Here is a 25,233-nt window from a genome sequence, read left to right as displayed (position 1 = left end):
CTCCATGCATATTAATTAGGGCTAGCCTGAAAACCCGATTGGCCCTGGTGGTCCCCCAGGACAGGGTTGGGAACCACTGGTCTAGAACACATTTTTGCCAGGAGGAGGAGGGGAGAGTGCCGTTTACAGTACTCTTCCGATATTTGCAGGTTTTCAACATTTGCTGTCACTCCGCAAACATAACCCCTGCGAATTTCAGGGGAGTACTGTACTACTATTCTACCTGTTGTAGTTAGCAGAAGAAAAAAGTTTAAATATTTTTTAACTTTTATAATTGAGCACTGATATGATAGCTGTTTCAAACAACTTTCCTGTGTTTCAGGCAAGAAGATGAAAATTTTAATAGTGTTCTACAAAATGGTAAATTCAGCACTACTGAAGAGAAGGAGATTACCAGACTGACTGAATTTGAGCAAAGCACTGAAGAGAGACTAATGCTAACTGACAAAAGAACAGAGCTGAAGACTGCTAATGAGGAATTTAAAAAACTGGACCAAATCAATATGAACATTAGCAGATGTCCTACTGATGATAAAGTGCAGACAAATCTTATAGAAATATCAAAAGTAGCTAATCAAGAATTAGTATCAGGAATGGGCTTTTTAAACAGTAATAATAAGGAAGAAGAACATTTAATAGAAAATGGAAAAAAATATCCTCTCTATTCGATAAATAAAGTGAATGGGTATTATGAGGAGGTATCATTGACATCAAAGAAGGTTGACCCAACAAGAGGTGCTATAACAGATGCAGATTCATCTAGTGATAAGGATGTCTCAAAGAGCACAGAGGATCTTTTACCACACCGAGGTGGTGCTGTAGGATCAGTGGTGAAATCTCATAGCATTACAAACATGGAGACAGGTGCACTGAGAATTTATGATATTCTTAGTGATAATGGACCCCAGCAGCCAAAATCTGTGACAAAAGCGGCATCTTCTGGTGTGGAAGGACAGAATATAGTTCGAAGCAAGTCGGCTACATTTTTATATGACCAGCCTTTGCAAGTGTTCCCTGGGTCTTCTTCATCTTCTGATTTAGTATCTTGTACAAAGAACACTGTTTTCAAGTTTGATTCAAATCATAATCCTGAATATGCTACTGTAATGAGAGGGCCAGTAGGTGTGCAGATCTCTGGTACACCTCAGTATAATATCCAGTATAGTAGTAGTTGTAACACAGCCAAAGACACCCTGTGGACACACAGACAAAATGCCTTGGTAGAACAAAGCAACATAGCACCTCAGCGCCTTTTGCGGTCAGACAGCACTGAAAGTCCCAACTATGTGAAACGTGCAGTGAATGTAAATTTTTCCAATCATAATAATGTTGGATCCACTCCTACCTATGGCATACATCAAAGAATGGGACCAAGACACATTGACATGTGGGCAGTTCCACCAAACGATAGGCTTCTTCCTGGAGTTAATCGGAATACTCTTCAAAGACAGAGCAGTATGTCATCTACAGCCTCTGTAACACTCAGTGATGCTGGATCCACAAGGCATGCCCAGATGCTGGAAGGGGATTATATGACATACAGAGATTTGCATTCAGTGAGAAGAGTTCCACAGATGATGTCTGGATCACAGAGACCTCTTTCTGCAAGGGCCTGTAGCATTGATGGTCCAAATATGCCCAGGCCTCAGAGTGCACGTCCCTCTATGAATGAAATACCAGAAAGAACTATGTCAGTAAGTGATTTTAACTACTCACGGACTAGTCCTACTAAAAAGCCCAACACAAGAGTTAATTCTGAACATTCTTTGTTGAATCCTCAAGCAAAAAATAAAGTCCCTCATGACTGGAGAGAACAAGTGCTGCGGCACATTGAGGCTAAAAAGTTAGAAAAGGTAAGTTGTTTTTATTCTTTTTTTTCTGTTGTATTTTATTATAAAATTAAGTTATTCCATTATGGTACAATTTATTTTTAAATGAAAGATTCTTAGGGAAGATGGTTACCACAGGGGTTCTAAATTTTAGTATATTTATCTTTGTTTATTACAATGGATATTTTTCTTGTTTAGAATTGTAGCCTGTCTTTATCCAAAAGACTGCATGTGGATTAGAATGATGTCTATTATCCTGCTTACCTCTCACTGTTAATCATTTAGGTTTTTTAATTTTTTTTGTTCTTTTGGAAATCTTACCCTTTGCCAGTGTTGCTTATTACATAGTATGGGCTAGAAAGTATGGAAATTCAAATACTGCAAGTGAAATTTAATTCAGCAAACAATATATATATTATTTTATTTTCTATTAAGAATATTTAAAAAACAAAGTGATGTGAAACAAATCAGATTAATGGTTAATTCAAATATTGGATGAGAGCATGATGGATTAATCCCTTGCTCATTGAAAAACTGAGCCTCTATATAGAACAGTGACCTGAGGGTTTTTTTCCTGCCCCTTTTCCTCTCTTTCATAAAACTCCTTACCTATTACAGCCTGCTTAGAGATTTATCCTTAGTGCTAATACCTCAATCAACAGGAGTGTCTGTGGGAGCTATAATAATCTTCCTTCCCTTTATTGAATTGAAGATATCATTTCCATGCCACTCTTAAACCCATGTCAGCTCTACTGCTGGTAAGAGAGTCCAGTCCTGTTTTTGGACTGGCAAGCAATGCTTTGATGGTACACCATTTATAGTTCCCAGTCACTACTCAAGTAGAACTACTACCACTTGGTTTGGGAACCCATCAAGCAGTGTTGAAAAAGGCAGGGTTAGACTTATCTATATAGGATAATATTCATCTTGTTTTCTACTTAACATTTCTTGGCACTTTTTTTAAGTGGTAGCTCTCTCATTTATAGGATTATTTTACTGAAAGGAATTATCTGAATCATTTGCAGATACCACTGATAAGGAGTAAGTTTTGATTTACATATACACTTCTCCCTCCGTATCCGCAGTTTCCATATCTGTGGATTCGCAATTTTTTGGAAGCTGACCCCACCCCCCAAAATTACATCATCATTAAAGTTCTTTTTCCTTTTACTGTACTGATAAAAAAAAGTGTATCCCTTACCATTCACTCTGAAAATCGCTGCTATCATGCTTTCTCCCACAAATTTGCTGCTTCCATGCTTCCCAGTGTGCACTGAGAAAAACTCTGCTTCCCAGCATCCATAGAGAGAAAGGCTTCTTCCAAGCATGCCTATCCAGAAATCGCTGGTTGCCTGTCCAGAAATCGCTGGTTGCCTGCCCAGAAATCGCTGTAGAAAAGTTATTCGCGGTTCCAATAATAAAAACGGAAGGCTTTTTCTAAAAACCATGAATAACATTGAAAAAATTATTCACGGTTTTTCCGTATTTGCGCCTATGGTCTGCCCACATCCCCCATGAATACGGAGGGAGAAGTGACTACCATTTTAAAGTGTACATCGTTTAGAAGTATTATGAGCGATATAATCAAATTTTTAATAAACCTGAAACCTTGATAAGGGAGAATCAGCAATATTATTCCTGCTTGATCTAACTGTATCACTGTCAATCTTTTTTATTTATTTACTCAATTTTTTAGCCTGTCCTCCCAAAGTTGCTCAGAACAGGTTACATATTAGGCACTCAAACATTTTCCCTATCTGTCCTAGTGGTCTCACTATGTTTATTATTATTATTTATTTAGGCATTTATATACCACTTATGATCTAAGTCAGCGGTCTCAAACACGCGGGCCACTTGTGGCTCTCCAAGTTTTTTTTGTGGCCCGCAGTTTGGACTGGATCATTCCCTTCCTTTTGGAGCAGCAGCGGGTCTGACCGGTTCGTTCCATTCAAAGCCGCGGGTTGGCGGCTCCTTGCGCTATTCACTCCTGCATCGGAAGCCTCTCTGACATCACAACATCAGAGAGGCTTCAGACGCAGACGCAGATCTCGCAAGGAGCCGCCACCCGTGGCTTTACATTACATTACATTACGAATTTCTATTCCGCCTATACCTTGCAGTTCAAGGCGGATTACAAAAGATTTGACTGGACATTTTCCAGTGAAGATACAATTTTTTTTTTTTTTTTTTTTTGACAGAGGAGAGATAGCTGGATAGATTCCTAAGGGGATTTAGGGGTTGGATAGTAAAATGACAGTGCCGAACTGTGTGATATGGACAAAGAGAATATTGTTAGAGTAGGTAAGATTACCATCTAATTTTTGGGGTCTGTTTGCTTGGAAGGTGTTTAGGTGGGTTATTTGGGGACGTAATATCTTGAGGTAGGTGAAGAATGGTTAAGATATTTGGATGAATTTTTTGAAAAGCAGGGTTTTTATTTCTTTTCGGAATGTTTTGAAGTCGTCCGATGTTGTCAGCAGATTGGAGATGGTATGGTTGAGTTTTGCTGCTTGTGTTGCCAGAAGGTTGTCAAACAATTTCTTGCGTAGTGTGCCTTTGAGTGGGGGAAAGGTAAAAGGGTTTGGGGTTCTTCTGTGTCTTGAGGTGGAGATCTGGTTTAAGCGGTTGTTTAGGTAGGAAGGGGAAGAGCCATGTAACGCTTTGAATAATAGGCAGTAGAATTTGAATTTGAACGGAACGAGCCGGCCAGACACGCTGCTGCTCCAGTGGCGTACCAAGGGGGGGGGCGGTCCACACAGCTGATCACCCTCCACTGTTCTTCCTAGAGTGCGGCTCGCGGCTCGTCTAGAGCAGGGGTGTCCAACTGCTTCCCTTCCCTTCTCACCGCCGGCACCATGCTCTTGATCTCCCTGCTTCTCTCGCCGCCCGACCTCAATTCTGACGTCGAGAGGACGTTCTGGCTAGCCAATCGCTGCCTGGCTGCCCAGAACGTCCTTTCCGACGTTAGAATTGACGTCGGGCGGCGAGAGTTGGTCGGCCCCGTGGAGATCTCGGCCTGTTCCCGATGGCGGCAGCAGCAGCCTATTCCCCGGCGGCGGTGGCATGGGGGAGGGCAGGAAGGAAGAAAGAAAGAAGGGGGGCAGGGAGCCAGAAGGAAAAATGAAAGAAAGGGGGGGGGAACAGGGAGCCAGAAGGAAAAAAGAAAGAAGGTGGGGGGGATAAGGAGCCAGAAACAAAACAAAAAATGGGACAAGGAATCAGAGAAAGACAGACATAGAAAAAGAAAGAAAAAGTTGGGGGAGGGAATGAGGTCTGGAGGAGAGGAAGCATACAGGAGGCTGAAAGAAGAGAAGAAATATTGGATGCACAGTCAGAAGAATAAAGTGCAACTAGAGACTGATGAAATTACCAAACAAAGGTAGGAAAATGATTTTATTTTCAATTTAGTAATAGAAATGTGCCAGTTTTGAGAAAGAAAAGATATTAAACTTTAAATGTGAGTGCTGCAGAAAAAATAGAGTACTTGGAGGGCCGCAGAAAAAATAGTTAATGTCTTATTAAAGAAATGACAATTTTGCATGAGGTTAAACTCTTTATAGTTTATAAAACTTTCCTTTAATAGTTTTACCTTATGCAAAATTGTCATTTCTTTAATAAGACATTAACTATTTTTTTCTGCGGCCCTCCAAGTACCTACAAATCCAAAATGTGACCCCGCAAAGGGTTTGAGTTTGAGACCACTGATCTAAATGGTTTGCATTCAGGTACTCAAGCATTTTCCTTGTCTGTCCTGGTAGGCTCACATTCTACCTAATGTACCTGGGGCAGTAGAGGATTTAGTGATTTGCCCAGGATCACAAAGACAGTGCAAGGTTTGAACCCACATCATCAGGGTGCTGAGGCTGTAACTCTAACCACTGTGCCACTCTCCTCCAGCCTTGAGAATCTTCTTAATCAGGTGTCAGCTATTAGCTTCTAGGCATTACATTAAAACATGGATTTGTGGTGGTGCTTTAAATGACTGCTTGACTCCTCTTGATAGGAAAGTATGTGAAAACATTTACCTGAAAGAGTCTATAGCACGGTGAAACCTTGACAGTTAATATCAACCACTCTAGTTTCCACCTAAATGGAAGAGGGAAACCACCCTATTGTATTACCGTATTGCAGTGATTTTAGTTATAGGTAGGTAGTGAATAAAGATCCATACAGACCCCCCCTGCTGGAAACCTTGTGTAGCATAAAGAACCATGAATAACACCACTGAAGAAAGTTGGAAGGATAACTTTCTGTGGTATTTGAATCAGATGGTATTGATATTTTAAGATGTAACATCAAGCCATGTGGGGCCAATCTTCTGTCACTTCAGGATGTCCTTAAATGGTAGATATATAGAACAGATTAACTGGATTGAAGACACTAAGGAAATCTACTGTGGCAATATTTAACTTTCAAAATGACAACTATTATAAAATGAGAATAATGGTTGAAAAAGCTAAAAGAAACAGTCACAAAGGTTACAAGTGTAATTCAAGCATGGTGGTAGTTTAAAAATCACAACAACAAACAGACCCCCTTTCCCCCCCAATTCGCCACAATTTTAGGTTTTATATTTGTAATAAACCTGATCGTATCCAGCTCATCAACTCCACTTTTTCTTGCACCTTTGTATGCAAGAAGTTTGTTTTTTGGTAGTTTAAAAATACCATCTTGGAAGCCCAGACCACATGTGTTCCTCATATTTAAAAGGGTGGAAAGAGGAGCAAACAGCTATTGTGGGATTAAAAGGTACAGTGAAGCAAGCCATTAGAACAAAAATAACTTATTCCAAAAAATGGAGAAAGAATCCAGAGTGAAGAAAACAGGAATCCGCGTAAGCACTTGCAAGTTAGATGCAAAGCATTGATAAGGAAGGTTAAAAGAAAATTTGAAAAGAAACTTGCCATAGAGTTAAAAATTTACACTAATAACTTTTGTAAGTACTGTATATTTGAAACAGCCTGTGAGGGAATCAATTACGTCATTAGATCGTCAAGGAATAAAAGAGGCACACAGGGGAGGATAAGGTTATAGTGGAGATACTAAATGAATTCTTTGCTTTGGTCTTTACTGAAGAGGCCATAAGAGGTTTATCAGAAATGTTATTCAAAGGTGATGGAACATCTCTCGGAACTTACCTAGATAATCTAGGCATCACCACCTACAGTTATGCAGATGACATTACCATTCTCATACCTTTTGATCAACCAAAGACCGCCATGACAAACACACTACACCAAACACTAGAAACAGTAGCAACCTGGATGAAAGATCACAAACTGAAACTCAACACAGACAAAACTAAATTCATCCTCGAAAATGACAAAGCCCCAGCCATAACCAATATAGAAATTAACACAATCAACTATCCCATTCAAACTACCATAAAACTACTAGGAATGACTATAGACCGATGCTGCACCATGCAACCGCAAATAAATAAAACAATACAGAAATCCTTCGCAGTGATGAGAAACCTCAGACAAGTCAGGAAATTCTTCGAAAAAACACAATTCCAGTTTATAGTACAATCCCTAATCATAAGTCTACTAGATTACTGCAACATCCTCTACCTCCCCTGCCCTGCTACAATGACTAAACAACTACAAACAATCCAAAATACAGCTCTGAGACTCATCTACTCATTGAGAAAACACAACCATATTACAGAAGCATACATCAACTCACATTGGCTACCAATCCAAGAAAGAATACTATTTAAATTCTACTGTATGTTATTTAAAGCTTTAAACGGAGACAGCCCAACCTACCTGAACAACTGCCTCATCCAAACCACCTCAATCAGACATAGAAAAACACACACCCCATTCACACACCCCTCTATCAAAGAAGTAAAACGGAAAAAACTATACGATGGCCTCCTGGCCACTCAAGCAGCTAAACTAGATAACCAAATCTCCAATCTACTGATAACGACACCAGACTACAAGACGTTCAGAAAAGAAATAAAAACTACATTCTTCAAGAAATTCCTGAAACAGCCCTAACTTCAAACTTACCGTCCTTCCCCCCTCCCTCTTCCCGCCACACAGAAATTACATAACCTACTCTTTACCTCTCTAGAAAGGTCAAATATTCTTCCATTGTAACCCTCCGTTTTTTTATCTCTTTTGTAATCCGCCTTGAACCGCAAGGTAATGGCGAAATAGAAATCTCTAAGGTAATGTAATGTAATGATATGGAGGAAGTGAAACAAATCTCAGTAATTGTGGCAAATATACTAAGCTAAATCAACAAGTTAAAGAGCAATAAATCACCTGGACCAGATGGTGTGCGCATCAGAGTACTGAAAGAACTCAATAATTAAATAGCAGACCCACTGTCTGGAACCTGAAGATTGGAAAGTGGGCACTATAACATCAGTTTTTGTAAAGGATTCTAGGGGTGATTCAGGAAATTAGAGACTGGTAAGCCTGATTATAGAAACTATTATAAAGAATACAATTACCATATATATATGGACAGAGTCAAATGGATTCAGTCAAGGGACGTCTTGCCTTCCCATTTTGCTACATTTCTTTGAAGGTATGAATAAATATGTAGGAAAGGTGGACTGGTTAGTGTTGTGTCTAGATTTTCAGAAAGCTTTTGACATAGTCCCTCAGAGTCTCCTGAGAAATTTAAAAAGCCATGGGATGGGAGGCAACATTCTGTTGTGGATTTGGAACTAGTTAAAAGAGAGAAAATAAAGGGTAGGGTTAAAAGGCCAGTTCTGGAACCTGTGCTTTTTAGCTTGATAGGAAAGTATGTGAAAACATTTACCTGAAAGAGTCTATAGCATGGTGAAACCTTGACAGTTAATATCAACCACTCTAGTTTCCACCTAAATGGAAGAGGGAAACCACCCTATAGTATTACCATATTGCAGTCAGAGAACCGACGAGAGGGAATGCCACTCTGGATCTAATCCTTAATGGGCTAAGAGGACCTGCAAAGGAAGTGGAAGTAGTGGGACCGTTGGGAAACAGCGATCACAATATGATCAAGTTCAAAATTGAAGTAAGAATACCGAAGGGAAAGAGAACCACAGCGACAACTTTTAACTTCAAGAAAGGAAACTACAAAGCGATGAGGGTAATGGTAAGGAAGAAACTTAGGAACAGCTCAAAGAAATCGCAGACTGTAGAGCAAGCCTGGTCTCTATTCAAAGACATGGTGAGCAAGGCGCAAAACCTATATATCCCCAGATTCAGAAAAGGGTGCAGAAAGAGCCGAACAAAAGACCCAGCGTGGATAACTAAAGAAGTGAAGAAAGCGATAGGAGAAAAGAAGAATTCATTCTGGAGATGGAAAAAGGATAAAACCGAGGAGAACTGGAAAGAGCACAGGAAGCATCAAAAAGAATGTCACTTCGTGGTTAGAAAAGCAAAAAGAGAATATGAAGAGAGGCTAGTAGCCAGGGAAGCACGAAATTTCAAACCGTTCTTCAGATATGTTAAAAGGGAAGCAGCCGGCTACAGAGGAGGTGGGACCGTTGGGTGACGGAGCTAGAAAAGGAGTGGTGAAGGAGGAGAAAGAAGTTGCAGAAAGACTAAACATGTTTTCGTCAGTATTTACAAAAGAGGACACATCCAACGTACTGGAACCTGAACAAATCTTCAAAGGAGACCAAGCAGAAAAATTAACATCCATGGAGCTAAGCCTTGAAGACGTACACAAGCAGATAGATAGATTAAAAACTGACAAATCTCCGGGCCCGGACAGAATCCACCCTAGGGTATTGAAAGAACTAAAGGAGGAAATAGCGGAACTACTATAGCAAGTTTGTAATCTATCTCCGAAAACAGGCGTGATCCCGGAGGATAGGAAGATAGCCAATGTTAAGCCCATCTTTAAAAAAGGATCGAGAGGAGACCCGAGGAACTACAGACCGGTAAGTCTGACCTAAGTTCTGGGAAAAATAGCGGAAGCACTGATAAAAGACAGCATCGATGAGTATCTAGAAAGGAATAAACTAATGATAACAAGCCAACATGGCTTCTGCAAGGGAAGATTGTGCCTAACGAACTTATTGCACTTCTTCGAAGGAATTAACAAAAGGATGGACAAAGGGGACCCCATAGACATCGTATACTTAGATTTCCAAAAAGCCTTTGATAAGGTACCCCATCCAAGTTTATTCCAAGTTTATTCATGTATTTGATTAAACGCTTATCCTAAGATACTAAGCGTTGTACAATAATAATTAAAACATTTACAAGGGTACAAAAAGACAGACAGTTTTTAACGTACTTGATTATTAAAAGCATGGAGGTACAATAGGAAAGGGGGGAGAACTACAATATTTATCAAGGAAAGGTACATAAAAGGGAAGTACATTAGGGCGGGAGAAGGTTAAGAGTTGCTGGACTTAAATCGAATGGTCAGTTAAAGGCATCTTTAAAAAGAAAACATTTTAAACTACTTTTATACTTCTGTAAATTGTGTTCGGATCTTATATATATATAGGAAAAGAATTCCAGATCATAGGTGCAGTCACTGAGGTGGACACCTGGAATGCACTTCCAGAGGGCGTGATAGGACAGAGTACGGTATTGGGGTTCAAGAAGGGATGAAACAATTTCCTGAAGGAAAAGGGGATAGAAGGGTATGGAAAGAGGATTACTATACAGGTCCTGGACCTGATGGGCCGCTGCATGAGGGGACTGCTGTGCATGATGGACCTCTGGTCTGACCCAGAAGAGGCACTGCTTATGTTCTTATGTAAATGATCTGGAAAGGGAATGATGAATGAGATAATTTAATTTGCAGATGAGATTAAAATATTCCAAGTTGTTAAATCACATACAGACTATAAGAAAATTACAGGAGGCCCTTAGGAAATTAGGAACCATATGGCAGAAGAAATTTAATTTGAATAATTGCAAAGTGATGGGCATTGGGAAGAATAATCCAAATCGTAGCTATTTAAAGCTATGTTCCACCCAAAAAATAGATATAGCTGTCATCTTGGGCAATACTTTGAAGTCTTCTGCTTAGCGCAGTGATGGGCAAAAAAGCAATGTTAGTAATTTTTAGGAAAGAAATAGAAAATTAAACAAAGGTTATTAAATTAGACAAAGGTTATTATAATGTCTCTATCATTCCATGGTATGACCTCATCTTGAGTTTGTGTGTAATTTTGGTCATCATATCTCAAAAACAAATATAGTAGAATTAGCAAAGGTTCAAAAGAAGGGTGACTAAAATTATTAAGGGAATGGAACGCCTCTCATGTGAAATGAGGAAAGACTTAAAGGGTTAAGGCTCTTCAACCTGGAGAAGAGATGGCTGAAGGGGAGGAGAGGCTGAAGAAGAGATGGCTGAAGGGGAGGGAGGGATAGGATACAGAGTACCTCATTAAATTGTGAACCGCTCATATGCCTATGTTGATGGGCAGTTGTTTGGTATGGCGGATAATTTAAACTGAGGATCACAGGGGCTAGCACAATCCTATATGGGGTAACCTGCACATGCTCAGAGGGGGGTTTTCCCCAAAAGCCTTACTCTGAGCTCTAGGAGAGCAAATCCGGATTGGGAGCATCGGATGATGTCACCAACATGTGGCTGACTTATCCTGCTGTCCACGGGGAACTCCCGTTACAGGTAAGTAACTTCATTACATTACATTACATTAGTGATTTCTATTCCGCTTGTGCCTTGCGGTTCTAAGCGGATTACATTAGAAGATGGCTGGTCATTTCCAGGCGATGACAATACAATTATTTGTATAACTTTACAAACTTTGCATACCTAACTTTACATAACTTTTCGTACATAACTTTACATAACTTCACTAAACTATAGATTGCTGAGTGGAGTAGAATGCGTGAACATGAATCGATTGTTTACTCTTTCAAAAAGTACAAAAACAAGAGGGAGACTCTGTGAAGTTACATAGGTAATACCTGTAAAAAAAAAAGGAGAAAATATTTTTTTTCATTCAACCAAAGGTTAAGTGCTAAAACATCTTGCTGGAAGATGTGGTAAAAGCAGTTAGCATACATACCATTCACATACCCTCCAATCAGAGACATCAAACGGAAAAAACTGTATGATGGCCTAGCCACTCAGGCAGCAAAACTAGACCACCAACTCTCCAATCTATTAATCGTGACCCCAGACTACAAAACTTTCAGAAAAGAATTAAAAACTCTGCTATTCAAGAAATCCATGAAGACTAACTAACACCGTATGAAACATTTCAATCCTCTGAAGCAACCCACTCTTTCTGTAACACCTCTGGACATGTCCAGAAATCCTCTTCTGTAATCCACCTTGAACTGCAAGGTAATGGCGGAATAAAAATCACTAGTGTAATGTAATACATGGGTTTAAAAAAAGGTTTCAAGCTCCTAGAGGGACAAGTCTATAAACTGCTGTTAAGTTAGATCTGGGGAAACCATTAGATATCCTGGGGTCAGTAACACAAAATCTTGCTACTCTTTAGAATTCTGCCAAATTTTTGCCAAGTTCTTCCGATCTGGACTGACTACTATTAGAAGCAGGGTACTGGACTAGAGGACCTGTCAGTTTGACTCAGTATGGTATATTATATTATAGTGCAGTCCTAAAGAACATACAGCAGTACATATAGTGGAGGAATAGCCTAGTGATCTGAGCAGCAAGCTGAAAACCAGGAAAGTCAAGATTTTAATTCCTCCAATGTTCCTTGTGACCTTGACAAATCATTTCTATCATGTTTCAGATAGAAAGTTAGATTTTTAGCTTCCTGGAGACAGGGAAATACTTAATGCACCTGAATGTAACTGAACTACTAATGAACGGGCATGAGATAAATCTAAATAGAGGCTATAACACAAGTATGAATATTTGGAAAACCCAGCAGAAAACAGATAGCAGAAGCCCTTTTGATGTAACAAAGGCAGGTGAAGAGATCAGTAGCTCAGAGATGGACTGCTTACGTCTCTTGGGATAAAGCAGCTCTTTAGGCTTATGTTAAGGTGAATCTGGTTGAATCAGTAAAGGATGAGTTAACAGATTAAATTCTGTTAGAAAAACTTCTTGCACTCTATTTTTTTGCTGCTGTTTTTGGCAGCCAATTTTGCTCATATTTTAATTTTCGTCAGAAACTGAAGATCCTGGGCTTAGTTAGTCTCTAAGATCTTGTGTGTTTCAGTAAGATGGTGGCACCTTTTGAAAAGGATACCTAGTGTTCCATGTCTGTGTTAGATGCATATTTTCCAGTAAGTTAGATAAGTGCAAGATTATAGATCCATTTTCATTGATATTTCTGTTTTTGTATATCGACAAAGGGTAGTACCCCTGTAGAAGCTTAAAGAGTTGACTGAGGCATGGTGTATAGAGATAGTGTCCACAGCCTTTTAGGGTTGGTGGAAGGGACTAAATTTAGGGCAAAACTTATAGGGTTCTAGAAGGGGTCCTGATGTACGGTTCTAGCTGAGAACTGTCACTACAATGATCAGACTATAAGAAGAGAGAAGGAAATATTTCTGCCTGATGATTCAAAGCAATTGTACTTCTGAATAGTTGACACGGTAAAACGGGGAGACGACATTTTTTTGCTATATTAGTGATAGGAAGAAGTGCAAAAGTGGCATTTTGAGACTCAAAGGTGAAGGGGGGGAATATGTAGAAGCTGATACGGAAAAAGCCGAATTGCATAATAGATATTTCTGTTCTGTGTTCATGGCTGAAGCGCCGGGAGCAGGACTGCAGAAGACGAACGTGAACAGGTATGGAGGATTAATAGACCCTGATCGATTTTCGGAGGGTTGTGTTCATGAGGAGCTAGCTAAAATAAAGGTAGACAAAGCAATGGGGCCGGATGGTATACATCCTAGGGTGCTGAAGGAACTTAGGAAAGTTCTGGGAGCTCCACTGACTGACCTTTTCAATGAGTCTCTAGAGTCAGGAGTCGTACTGGAGGACTGGCGAAGGACAGATGTGGTCCCTCTCCACAAAACTGGAAGTAAGGAAGAAGTAGGGAATTGCTGTCCGTTAATAATAATAATAACTTTATTCTTCTATACCGCCATAATCATGCGACTTCTAGGCGGTTCACATTGAAGAGAGCTGGACAATCAGCGAGTTACAATATGCAGCTAGTCAGTGAAATTATAGTATGTGGAATCTTAAAAATGCAGCGAATTACAATGTACAGTTTGTTAAGAATTTCAGAGGGAACATGTTAGAAAAAAATTAGCGATTTACAAAATACAGTTTGTTAAGAATTTCAGAGGGGACATATTAGGAAAAATAGAAATGGAAAAAGTGTTTGGTATAATTACTGTTTAGGTGATATATCTGTCGAATAAGGCAGTTTTTATGACTTTTCTAAAAGCGTCATAGGTCAGTCTAGCTCCATTAATGTAGTTGTCTAGCCAGTGTTGTTGTTTGTTTGCTTGGTACATAAAAGTTCTATCCAGAAATGTTTTGTATTTACAGCCGGTGATGCTTGGGTATGCAAATAGATTGCAGTTTCTGGTTTGTTTTATAGGGCTGTATAATACGAAGTGAGATACCAAGTATGTAGGAGCTAGTCCCCAAACTAGCTTGAAACATATGCAAGAGAACTTGAATATTATTCGTGCCTCGACTGGCAGCCAGTGTAGCAGTCTGTAGTAGGGGCAAACATGGTCGCTTTTTTTCAATCCAAATATCAAGTGGACCGCGGTGTTTTGAAAAATTCTAAGTTTCCTCAGTTTTTTAGGGTATATCCATATAAACAATATTGCAATAGTCCAGTGTAGAGAGCACTAGTGATTGCACTAGTAATCTGAATGATAATGGGTCAAAGTCTTTAGTTTCCATAATATCAGGAAACATTTTTTTACCACTATATTCGTGTGTTCAGCCATTGTCAATTGTGTGTCTAATGTGAAGTCTGACTTCTGTGGTAAGCAAATTAATGGAACACTTTTAAAATAGAGAATGGTCAAGTTTCTAGAATCCTATGGATTACAGGACCGGAGGCAACATGGATTCACTAGAGGTAGGTCTTGTCAGCCAAATCTGATCAATTTCTTTGACTGTGTAATCAGAGAATTGAATAGAGAATGTGCGCTAGATGTGGTGTATTTAGATTTTAGCAAAGCCTTTGACAGTGATCCACACAGATGTGTAATAAATAAACTGAGTGCCCTCGGATTGGGTCCCAAAGTGACGGGCTGGGTCAAGAACTGGTTGAGTGGAAGGTGACAGAGGGTAGTGATCAATGGAGATCACTCTGAGGAAAGGGATGTTACCAGTGGTGTGCCTCAAGGTTCTGTTCTTGGGCCTGTTCTTTGTAACATTTTTATGGTGAAATATATTTATTAAATATCAAAGTGCACGCATATAAAGATGACAAAATAGTTTTCTTGAAAATTTGCACAAAACAAACCCCCGCCCCCCCCCTCCCCATCCATATCACCCAACAAATCCAGATCGTGAGCTTGTAAAACAATCACTACTCCAGGTCAGACATTCAAAAGTCTACTCCGGGCATAAGGAGTCAGATCCATCCAAAAGCGTTCCCAAATCTGCTGAAAACGACATCCCGGATCCCCATCAAGAGTTGCAAAGTGTCTATGCTCCAAGGAGGCTTGGATGACCATCAAAGACCTCCAATGACTATAGGTCGGAGGGTCAATTGACAGCTAACTTGTCAAAATGGCTTTTTTACCCAACAACAGCACTCAAGCTATAAAACCCGATATTCCTTTAGGCTTAGGAGATGTTATATGGTAAAAGCTAAAAAAGTGTTCTGGGCGTGGGCAGCCAGCGCCTGCCCCATAAGAAGGTCGTGAAGTGTCCCAAATAAGTCCAAAATTGCCGGTTAAATGGGCAGGACCAAAACATATGGCCCAGTGTAGCTTAAGCCTGCTTACATTTGAGGCAGTTATGTACTGGGGTGATTCCTATCTGGAATGCTCTCATGGGTGGGATATACTGCCAGAGAAGGAACTTAAGCTGAAGTTCCCAATGAGTTACATTAGAAGACAACTTCCTCAGATTATTCATAACCTGTTTCACCTGTGATGCTGTAAGCGCACACTGTAAATCCTCCAACCAGGTGGCTGCTAGAATCTCCAAACTGATGCCCGGTTGTGTGTCATGAAATCCCACATGATGAAAACGACAGTGGTGTCCCGGCAATGATTGTACATAATGGCGGATTTGCCAATAAGCAAATAAATCTACCTCCAAAAGTTTGTTGCAAGGATCGAAAGGAGGCTAAAGTCCTCTCCTCCATATACAATTGGAAAAGATACTGTAATCCTTGGGGGGCCTACCTCCGAAAAGGGGGATTCTGCAAACCTGGGACAAAATCACAATTACCCTGTATCGGAAGATAGGGAGAGATCACTGAGGAGAGTTTTAAGCATCCACAAACCCATTGCAGGGGCAAAAATTGGATACTGTGCCACCATGGTGCGGAGAGCTGGGGCTGAGACATGAAACAGGTAGCTAATATGATAGGGAGGTAACACTGACAACTCCACCTGGGTTGCAGAAAAATAAGCTGTACCTCTAAACCAATCATTAATGTGTCTCATCTGGCAGGCCAAAGCATACCAGCGGATATTCAACAGACTATAACCCCACCTCTCCCTGGGCAGACACAAAAGATAAAATTGTAAAACTCTGGAAAGTTGGACATAGTGTGCATGAGTTAACAACAATAGCAATACCTGAAAACGGTATAGCCATTTGAGAAATAGTACCATATTATACAAGGCCACCCATCCTGCCACTGATAAGGGGAAAGGTTTCCAAATTTTAAGTTGACGCCTCGTTTCCTCCAACAATGGAGACACATTACAAGCATTCAGGGTGGACAAATCTCGAGGCATTGTAACATTTTTATAAACGATATTGCTGGGTAAGATAAGCCTCTTTGCGGATGATACGAAAATCTGCAATAGACATATTGGATGGTGTGAATAACATGAAGAAAGACCTGGCAAAGATTGAAGAAAGTCTCTAAAATTTAGTAGCTAAAATTTAATGCTAAGAAATGCAAGGTCATGAATTTGGGCTGCAAAAACCCGAGGGAACGGTACAGATTAGGGAGTGAAGAGCTTATGTGCACGACAGAAGAGTGGGACTTGGGTGTGATTGTATGTGATGATCTTAAGGTGGCCAAACAGGTTGAAAAGGTGACGGCGAAAGCCAGAAAGATGCTAGGTTGCATATAGGGAGAGGTATGGCTAGTAGGAAAAAGGAGGTATTGATGCCCCTGTATAAGACTTTGGTGAGACCTCATTTAGAATATTGTGTACAATTCTGGAGGTAGCACCTTCAAAAAGATATAAAAAGGCTACTAAAATGATATGTGGTCTTCATCATAAGGCTTATGGGGACAGACCTAAAGATCTCAATCTGCATACTTTGGAGGAAAGGCGGGAGATATGATAGAGACGTTTAAATACCTACATAATGTAAATGCGCATGAGTCGAATCTCTTTAATTTGAAAGGAAGCTCTGCAATGAGAAGGCATAGGATGAAGTTAAGAGGTGATAGGCTCCAGAGTAATCTAAGGAAATGCTTTTTTACAGAAAGAGTGGTAGATGTGTGGTGGAGACAGAGACTGTCTCTGAATTCAAAAGGACGCAGGATAGGCACGTGGGATCTCTCGGAGAGAAAGAGATAATGGCTACTGCGGATGGGCAGATTAAAAGGGCCATCATGTTTCTATGAATATTGTGATGCTGCTAGGATAAGTCATAGCAATCATTTACTAGAGGCATTCACTCAGAGTAAAAGCAAGTAGAATTTCCTCACTGCACTCACCAGAGACTTCAGGAGCCACTAGAATGTTATTTAGCCACGAATATTCAGTTCCTACACCTAGACCTAGCCCAGCATTGAATGTCCAAGGCTAATTTTGCTCACAGCAGGCATCATTTAAAAACATTGACCACTGGGGGCTGATTATTGGCCAGGTTTGGTGTGGTTTTTTTAAAGGGCAAAATATCAGAATTTCCTAGATAGTTATGAATAAAGCCTTGTGCCAGAATAACATCCCAGGTTCTCATTAATCTGAAAGCCCATGGGCACAGGATGAAATAAGTGGGTCACACAAACATTTTAAGCTTGATCTTTCCAATTACAGTACAAGTGAGCTATCTGTGTCATGTAATCCTTATGCATAGACCAACAATGTACTTTAGATTTCAGTGGTGGTGCTAATTATCTGTTGTTGCATGATATGCAGTTTTGCACGGCATAAAGTTTGTGCTGTGTGTGATGGGAGTCTGTGTGTAACCTGTCTTGTGGTTTATGCATGCCGCACTAATCTGTGTTAAATCTGTCCCTCTTTATTCAGAGCATGCTGTCTAGGTCCTTTAATTCCAATTTTGCTGCATCTAGCAGTTTTTACAGTGGCAGCTCTAGGGATCTGCATGGCAGCCAGGGCAGTGTTGCCTTGAGTGTTTCAGACGGAAGAGGTTCTGGTGTGCACATTGCTCGTGTGAGTACCTTCTGTAGGCTAGAAATTCCAACTTGTTGAAATAAAATACTAATTCTGACATGAAATTTAAAATTTTAATTTATACCAAAATTATAGAAATGATGATATAGAAAACAAAGTTACTTCAGATAAGTAGAGTGAATCCTACCAGTATTGCTTAGTTGTGCCAATGTTTTGGTACTTACTCAAAAGGTAAGATAAAGAAGGTGGTCAAAAATCTTATCAGTTCGAATAATAATACATTGGGCTTTGACCTAAAAAATTTATAAATGGGATATCATACAAGCACAACAAAACAGGAGAACAAACAAGAGCAAAGTGGAAATGTCCAATCAGAATGGTGCACAAAAAGGTGTCTTTCAACTCATCTGATAAATCCAATGATCTTTATTCATCCAAACCAATTCAAACATCCAAAGCAACTCAATGACTCGACATGATCATGTTTCGGCCATCCGGCCTGCATCAAGAGTCTTAGGAGTCTTTGGGTATCAAATGGTCTTTAAAATAACAAGTGGACTAAAGTAAAATGTTCATGCCGTTGCTCCAAATCTATAGCACTGCAAAACAACTCAGCCATGTTTGAATTGATTTGGATGAATAAAGATCATTGGATTTATCAGATGAGTTGAAAGACACTTTTTTGTGCACCATTCTGATTGGACATTTCCACTTTGCTCTTGTTTATATCATACAAGCACTCTATGAATAATTCCTAATTCATGCAACATATGTAATTTTGTAACCGCCTTACATATTTTAACATAGTAGATGATGGCAGATAAAGACCTGAATGGTCCATCCAGTCTGCCCAACCTGATCCAATTTAAATTTTAAAAACAAACAAAAAAAAAATATTTTTTCTTCTTAGCTATTTCCGGGCAAGAATCCAAAGCCCTACCTGATACTGTGCTTGGGCTCCAACTGCTGAAGTCTCCGGCAAAGCTCACTCCAGCCCATTCACATCTTACCAGCCATTAAAGCTCTCCCCAGCCCATCCTCAACCAAAAGGCCATATACAGACACATACCGTGCAAGTCTGCCCAGTACTGCCCTTAGTTTTTCAATATTTACTATTATTATTTTCTGATTCTAGATCCTCTGTGTTCATCCCACGCTTCTTTGAACTCCGTCACCGTTTTCCTCCCCACCATCTCCGTAAAGTAGAATTTCCTAACATTGCTCTTGAATCTACCACCCCTGAACCTCAAATTATGTCCTCTGGTTTTACCATTTTCCTTTCTCTGGAAAAGATTTTGTTTTACATTAATACCTTTCAAGTATTTGAACGTCTGAATCATATCTCCCCTGTCTCTCCTTTCTTCTAGGGTATACATATTCAGGGCTTTCAGTCTCTCCTCATATGTCTTCTGGCACAAACCTCCTATCATTTTTGTCACCCTCCTCTGGACCGCTTCAAGTCTTCTTATGTCCTTCGCCAGATATGGTCTTCAAAACTGAACACAATACTCCAAGTGGGGCCTCACCAATGTCCTGTACAGGGGCATCAACACCTTCGTTCTTCTACTGGTTACGCCTCTCTTTATACAGCCCAGCATCCTTCTGGCAGCAGCCACTGCCTTGTCACACTGTTTTTTCGCCTTTAAATCTTCAGACACTATCAGCCCAAGGTCTCTCTCCCCATCCGTGCATATCAGCCTCTCCCCTCCCAGCATATACGGTTCCTTCCTATTATTAATCCCCAAATGCATTACTCTGCATTTCTTTGCATTGAATTTTAGTTGCCAGGCATTAGACCATTCCTCTAACTTTTGCAGATCCTTTTTCATATTTTCCACTCCCTCTTCGGTGTCTACTCTGTTTCAAATCTTGGTATCATCCACAAAAAGGCAAAATTTTCCTTCTAACCCTTCAGCAATGTCACTCACAAATATAATGAACAGGATCGACCACAGCACCGAACCCTGAGGGACTCTGCTACTCACCTTTCCTTCCTCAAAGCAACTTCCATTAACCACCACCCTCTGGCGTCTGTCCGACAGCCAGTTTCTAATCCAGTTCACCACTTTGGGTCCTAACTTCAGCCCTTCAAGTTGTTCTAGAGCCTGCTATGAGGAACCATATCAAGGGCTTTGCTGAAATCTAAGTAAATTACATCTCTAGCATATGTCCTCGATCTAGTTCTCTGGTCACCCAGTCAAAAAATTCAATCAGGTTCGTTTGGCACGATGTACCTTTTGTAAAGCCATGTTGCCTCAGATCCTGTAATCCATTAGATTCTAGAAAGTTCACTATCCTTTCTTTCAGCAACCCTTCCATTATTTTTCCAACAATTGAAGTGAGGCTTAACGGCCTGTAGTTTTCCACTTCATCTCTGTGACCACTTTTGTGAATAGGGACCACATCTGCTCTCCTCCAGCCCCCAGGAACCACTCCCGTCTCCAGAGATTTGTTGAATAAGTCTTTAATAGGACCCGCCAGAATCTCTGAACTCCCTCAGTATCCTGGGATGGATCCCATCGCTTTGTCCACTTTCAGTTTTTCAAGTTGTTCATAAAAACTTTCCTCCATGAACAGCGTAGAATCTACTCCATTTTCTCATGTTACTTTGCCAGACAGTCTCAGTCCTTCTCCAGGATTCTCTTCTGTGAGCACAGAACAGAAGTATTTGTTTAGATAGTTTGCTTTTTCCTCATCACTTTCCACATATTGGTTCCCAGCATCTTTTAGTTTATCAATTCCATTTTTCATCTTCTTCCTTTCACCAATACATCTGAAAAAAAAATTTCTCCTTTTTTTACATTTTTAGCCATTTGTTCTTCCGCCTGCACTTTCGCCAGACGTATCTCTCTCTTGGCTTCTTTCAGTTTCTCCTGGTAGTCCTTTCTGCACTCCTCTTGGTTTTTTTTAAATATTTCATGAATGCCAGCTCTTTAGCCTTTTATTTTCACCACCACTAGTTTGGAGAACCATATCGATTTCCTTTTTCTCTTGTTTTTATTTATTTTCTTCACATAAAGGTCCATAGCCATTTTTATTGCTCCTTTCAGCTTACTCCACTGTTTTTCCACTTCTCTTATGTCCCCCCATCCTAACAGCTCTTTCTTCAGGTACTCTCCCATTTTATTAAAGTCCGTACGTTTGAAATCTAGGACTTTAAGTATCATGCGGCCGCTCTCCACTTTAGCCGTTATATCAAACCAAACTTTTTGATGATCGCTACTTCCCAGGTGCGCACCTACCCGAACATTCGAGATACTCTCTCCATTTGTGAGGACCAGATCCAATATTGGTTTTTTCCCTTGTGGCTTCCGTCACCATTTGTCTGAGCAGAGCCTCTTGAAAGGCATCCACAAACTTCCTACTTCTTTCCGATTCCACAGACGGAACATTCCAGTCCACATCCGACAGGTTGAAATCTCCCAACAGCAGCACCTCCTCTTTCCTTCCAAACTTTTGGATATCCACAATGAGATCCTTATCAATTTGCTGCAATTGAGTCAGAGGTCTGTAGACTACACCCACATAGATAGAAGTTCCATCTTCTCTTTTCAGAGCGATCCATATCGCTTCTTCCTCTCCCCGGGTCTCTTGCATTTCGGTTGCTTGGCTATTGATCTGGAGAGCTACTCCTCTACCTTTTTGACCATCTCTGTCCTTCCTATAAAGATTATAACCCGGTATGCTTGCATCCCATCCATGGGATTCAATGAACCATGTCTCTGTGTTAGCAACAATATCCAGATCTGCCTCTAACATCAGGGCTTGCAGATCATGAACTTTGCTGTTTAGAGCAGTGGTTCCGAACTCTGTCCTGGAGGACCACCACACCAACCGGGTTTTCAGGATAGCCCTAATGAATATGCATGGAGCAGATTTGAATGCCTCTCAATTCCATTATAGGGCTAGCCCTAATGAATGCATATGTAGAGCTAACATAAAGTTTAGATTTTAACTGCAATAATTTCAGTGAAACTGGATGAGGATATTTATCTGGGTGGTGTGTTAGATCAAAGGAGAGTGGTTTACTCAGCATTCCTACAGTGAAAAAATGTAAACTGAATAGGACAACATTTATTATTTAGGATTAGGTGATAAATCCTAAATAATAAACCTTTTTGATTCACCCAAAGTGATGTACAATAAGAATAAGATGGAGACAGCCAAAAACCAATTACAATAGTAAATACCGTATTTGCCGGCGTATAAGACGACTTTTCAGTACCTTAAAATCCTCCCCAAAGTCGGGGGTCGTCTTATACGCCGGGTACTGTTTACATCACAGTTCTTCAACCGCCGGTCCACGGACCGGTGCCGGTCCGTAGAAAATTCCTGCCGGTCCGCACAGGACCGGCGAGATGGACCCGTTAAATTTTCTGCCCCGATGGTGTTTGCAGAAATCTTCTGTTCCTCCCAGCCTCGGGCAATCAAGACAGGCGGTCATTCCCTCTGTGAGTCTCGCCTATGCGGAAACAGGAAGTTGAAACAAAATAGGCGGGACTCAGAGAGGGAAGGTCCCGACGTTTGCAGCCTGTCTTGATCGCTGCCCCTGCTGAGTCGCCGAAGAGGGCCGCGGGGAAAGTGCAGGCAGAGAGAAGATGGTCAGCGTGCGCGGGGAGGTCAGCGTGTCGATTGGGGCCATCAGCAGCGTTTGTGCTGAGTCTGCCCACGTGCAGGATGCGGCGGGTAGGGGCCTCCGACTCGTCTTGGGCGGCTGGGCCTGCGGTGCAAAGCTGTTTTTGCCGGCTTGGGGGGGGGGGTCGCGAATCGGAAGAAGGGGTAGTCTTATACGGCGAGTATATAACAAACTCTATATTTTAACTGTAAAAGTTGGGGGGTCGTCTTATACGCCCAGTCGTCTTATACGCCGGCAAATACGGTACATTAATTATGACATAGTATGCTACTTAGAGTGTCAATACAACACACATTAAAAAATCTTAATAGACAGCATAAGGTATGAATGGATGTGGAATATAGAGAGAGTTGAGAGAGTAACAGGAATTAGAAATAAGGATAACTAAACTAAGGAAAATGTGCATAAGGAGTCTGGAAAGGTGTGGGAAAATGTCTTCTGTAGTAGATCTCAAGCTTTTACCTTTAATGCTCCTCTGTTAGATAATGCTATGTCTAAGTTAATTGATTTAGAGAAGGACTATTTGGGGTTTCAGATTTTGTTGGTGAAATGTTTAGCCAAGCTTTTACATACTTCTGCTTGCTTTAATTATGTCCTTATGTATATGTCCCTTGCCTAGATTTACTTTGAAGTGGGATGATACAGTGCAATAGAGCCGGTTTTAGTCACGCTGGGGCCCAGGGCAAAAATTGAGGGGGACCCCTCTTCTACCTGCTTGTCTCCCAATTTCCCTACCCAAAACAATGGCTCACAAATTAGAAATATGAAAATTTTTATTTATTTATTGAATTATTTAGCCCGTCCTCCCAAAGGAGCACAGAATGGGTTACAAAGTACATCCACAATATAATCGAGACAGGACAGAGATGACATAATTTACAATATAGACATGACAGTAAAACATATACACTAAGCAGCATCTGGTGAGAGTGGGTGGCGTAAGTGCATTGACTCTGATGTCATTTCTGGGAGCATGTCCTTAAGGCACTGGGTTTGTGAAAAAGAAGGTTTTCATAGCCCTCCAGAAGCTCCAAAGTCCATCTAGTGTTCTAACAGATGGGGGGATGGTGTGCCATAGCCTGTGTATGAAATGCGAGTAGGAGCGTTTGCAGGCTGTTTCAGTTTCGAGGGAGCGGCCAGGAGGTATGGTCAGTTATTTTTCTCTTTGGGACTTTAGTGGTTGCTTTGGGAAATAGATTTGTAGTTCAGTTTTTATGTAGTGCGGAATCGTTTCATGGAAGGATTTGAAAGCGAGGACCAGGGCCTTGAAGGCACAGCGCTTTTGAATGGGCAGCCAGTGCATGGAAGCTAATGTAGGAGTAATGTCGCGGATGCCTACGTTTTGCAGCAGACGGATTGCAGCATTTTGCACCCTTTCTAGATGGGAGAGAGTTTTAGTAGGCAGGCCCACTAGTAGTGTGTTGCAATAGTCTAAGCATACAGTAGTTGGGCGAAATCGGGTTCTGAGAAATGTGCACATATTGATTTTAGCTGGCGGAGGTAGTAGAAGGAGGATGATACAAGTTTGGATACATGATCTGTCATTGATAAGTTTGAGTCAAAGAGTTACTCCTTGACTCAAACTTATCAAGGGTGTTTGTGCCCCAGGAAAGATCTTTGTGGACCCATAGAAGTTCTGTCTTGGACTCATTTAACTGTAACTTGTTCGTGTACTGGAAATCTGAAAAAGTTAAAGTTGGCAAATACTTCATTTTGTTCTGAACACAATCAGTAGGCTTCCCATGTTGAGCTTAGGCTGTCTTAAAATGACCACCCCTCCCTCTCTTCAGATCCAGCAACCTAAACTTTCCAAGTTCTATAGCTGCTGAGATAGAATTAAGAATTGAGGGATGTGGCCACACCCCTCAATTCTTAATTCTGTCTCAGAGGAGGGGTGTGGCCTCTCTACATAGTTATTTTAGACCAAACAATGCCTTCCCTCCTCCCTTCCCTGCTTGACTTTCATGCATGCATGAAAGCAGTGGCAGCTTCAGGATACTGTCACAAACTGCAAAGCTTGAAGATTTCTGGTTGCTGGTTCAGAGGAAGAGGTCTTCAGTTGGCAGGGTTTGGGGATACCCACCAGCTCAAGTATTTACTGCATTCAGACAGGGAGAAAATTTGGTCCCCATCCACCCATTTTGGGCTCCAGATCCTCCCCCAAACCAGCTCTATGGCTAAGCCACCGAATACAATACAAAAATATTTTTGATGTACCTATCCCAAAGCTTGTTGTCTGGACATTTTGTTTTTCTAAAATCGTGGTCCCAGTTTCTCTTTCTGCTTTTTTTCTGTCTGCTACTAATTCTCTTTCCAGTGTCTGCTGTTCACTTTTTTTTTCCTCTTCTCTCTTGTTTTATTCCCTCAC

General features: G+C 40.8%; 1 protein-coding gene across 6 annotated transcripts in view; it reads left to right on the top strand.

Moving 5' to 3' along the window:
- Nucleotides 1-25,233, top strand: part of ERBIN (erbb2 interacting protein) — a 516,286-nt gene that overhangs the window by 413,335 nt on the left and 77,718 nt on the right. For 5 of the 6 annotated variants that reach the window (XM_033930041.1, XM_033930031.1, XM_033930065.1 and 2 more), the window contains 2 exons: nucleotides 323-1,853; nucleotides 18,125-18,268. In XM_033930041.1, the coding sequence (XP_033785932.1) occupies nucleotides 323-1,853; nucleotides 18,125-18,268 (1,675 nt within the window). The remainder of the gene's footprint in view (nucleotides 1-322; nucleotides 1,854-18,124; nucleotides 18,269-25,233) is intronic. The other variant, XM_033930056.1, reaches the window with a different exon arrangement.

The sequence above is a fragment of the Geotrypetes seraphini genome, chromosome 1 (genome assembly GCF_902459505.1).
Source record: "Geotrypetes seraphini chromosome 1, aGeoSer1.1, whole genome shotgun sequence".
Classification (NCBI taxonomy): Eukaryota; Metazoa; Chordata; class Amphibia; order Gymnophiona; family Dermophiidae; genus Geotrypetes; species Geotrypetes seraphini.
The sequence above is the reverse complement of the archived record's forward strand: the minus strand, read 5'-3'. Positions and strand labels throughout refer to the sequence as shown.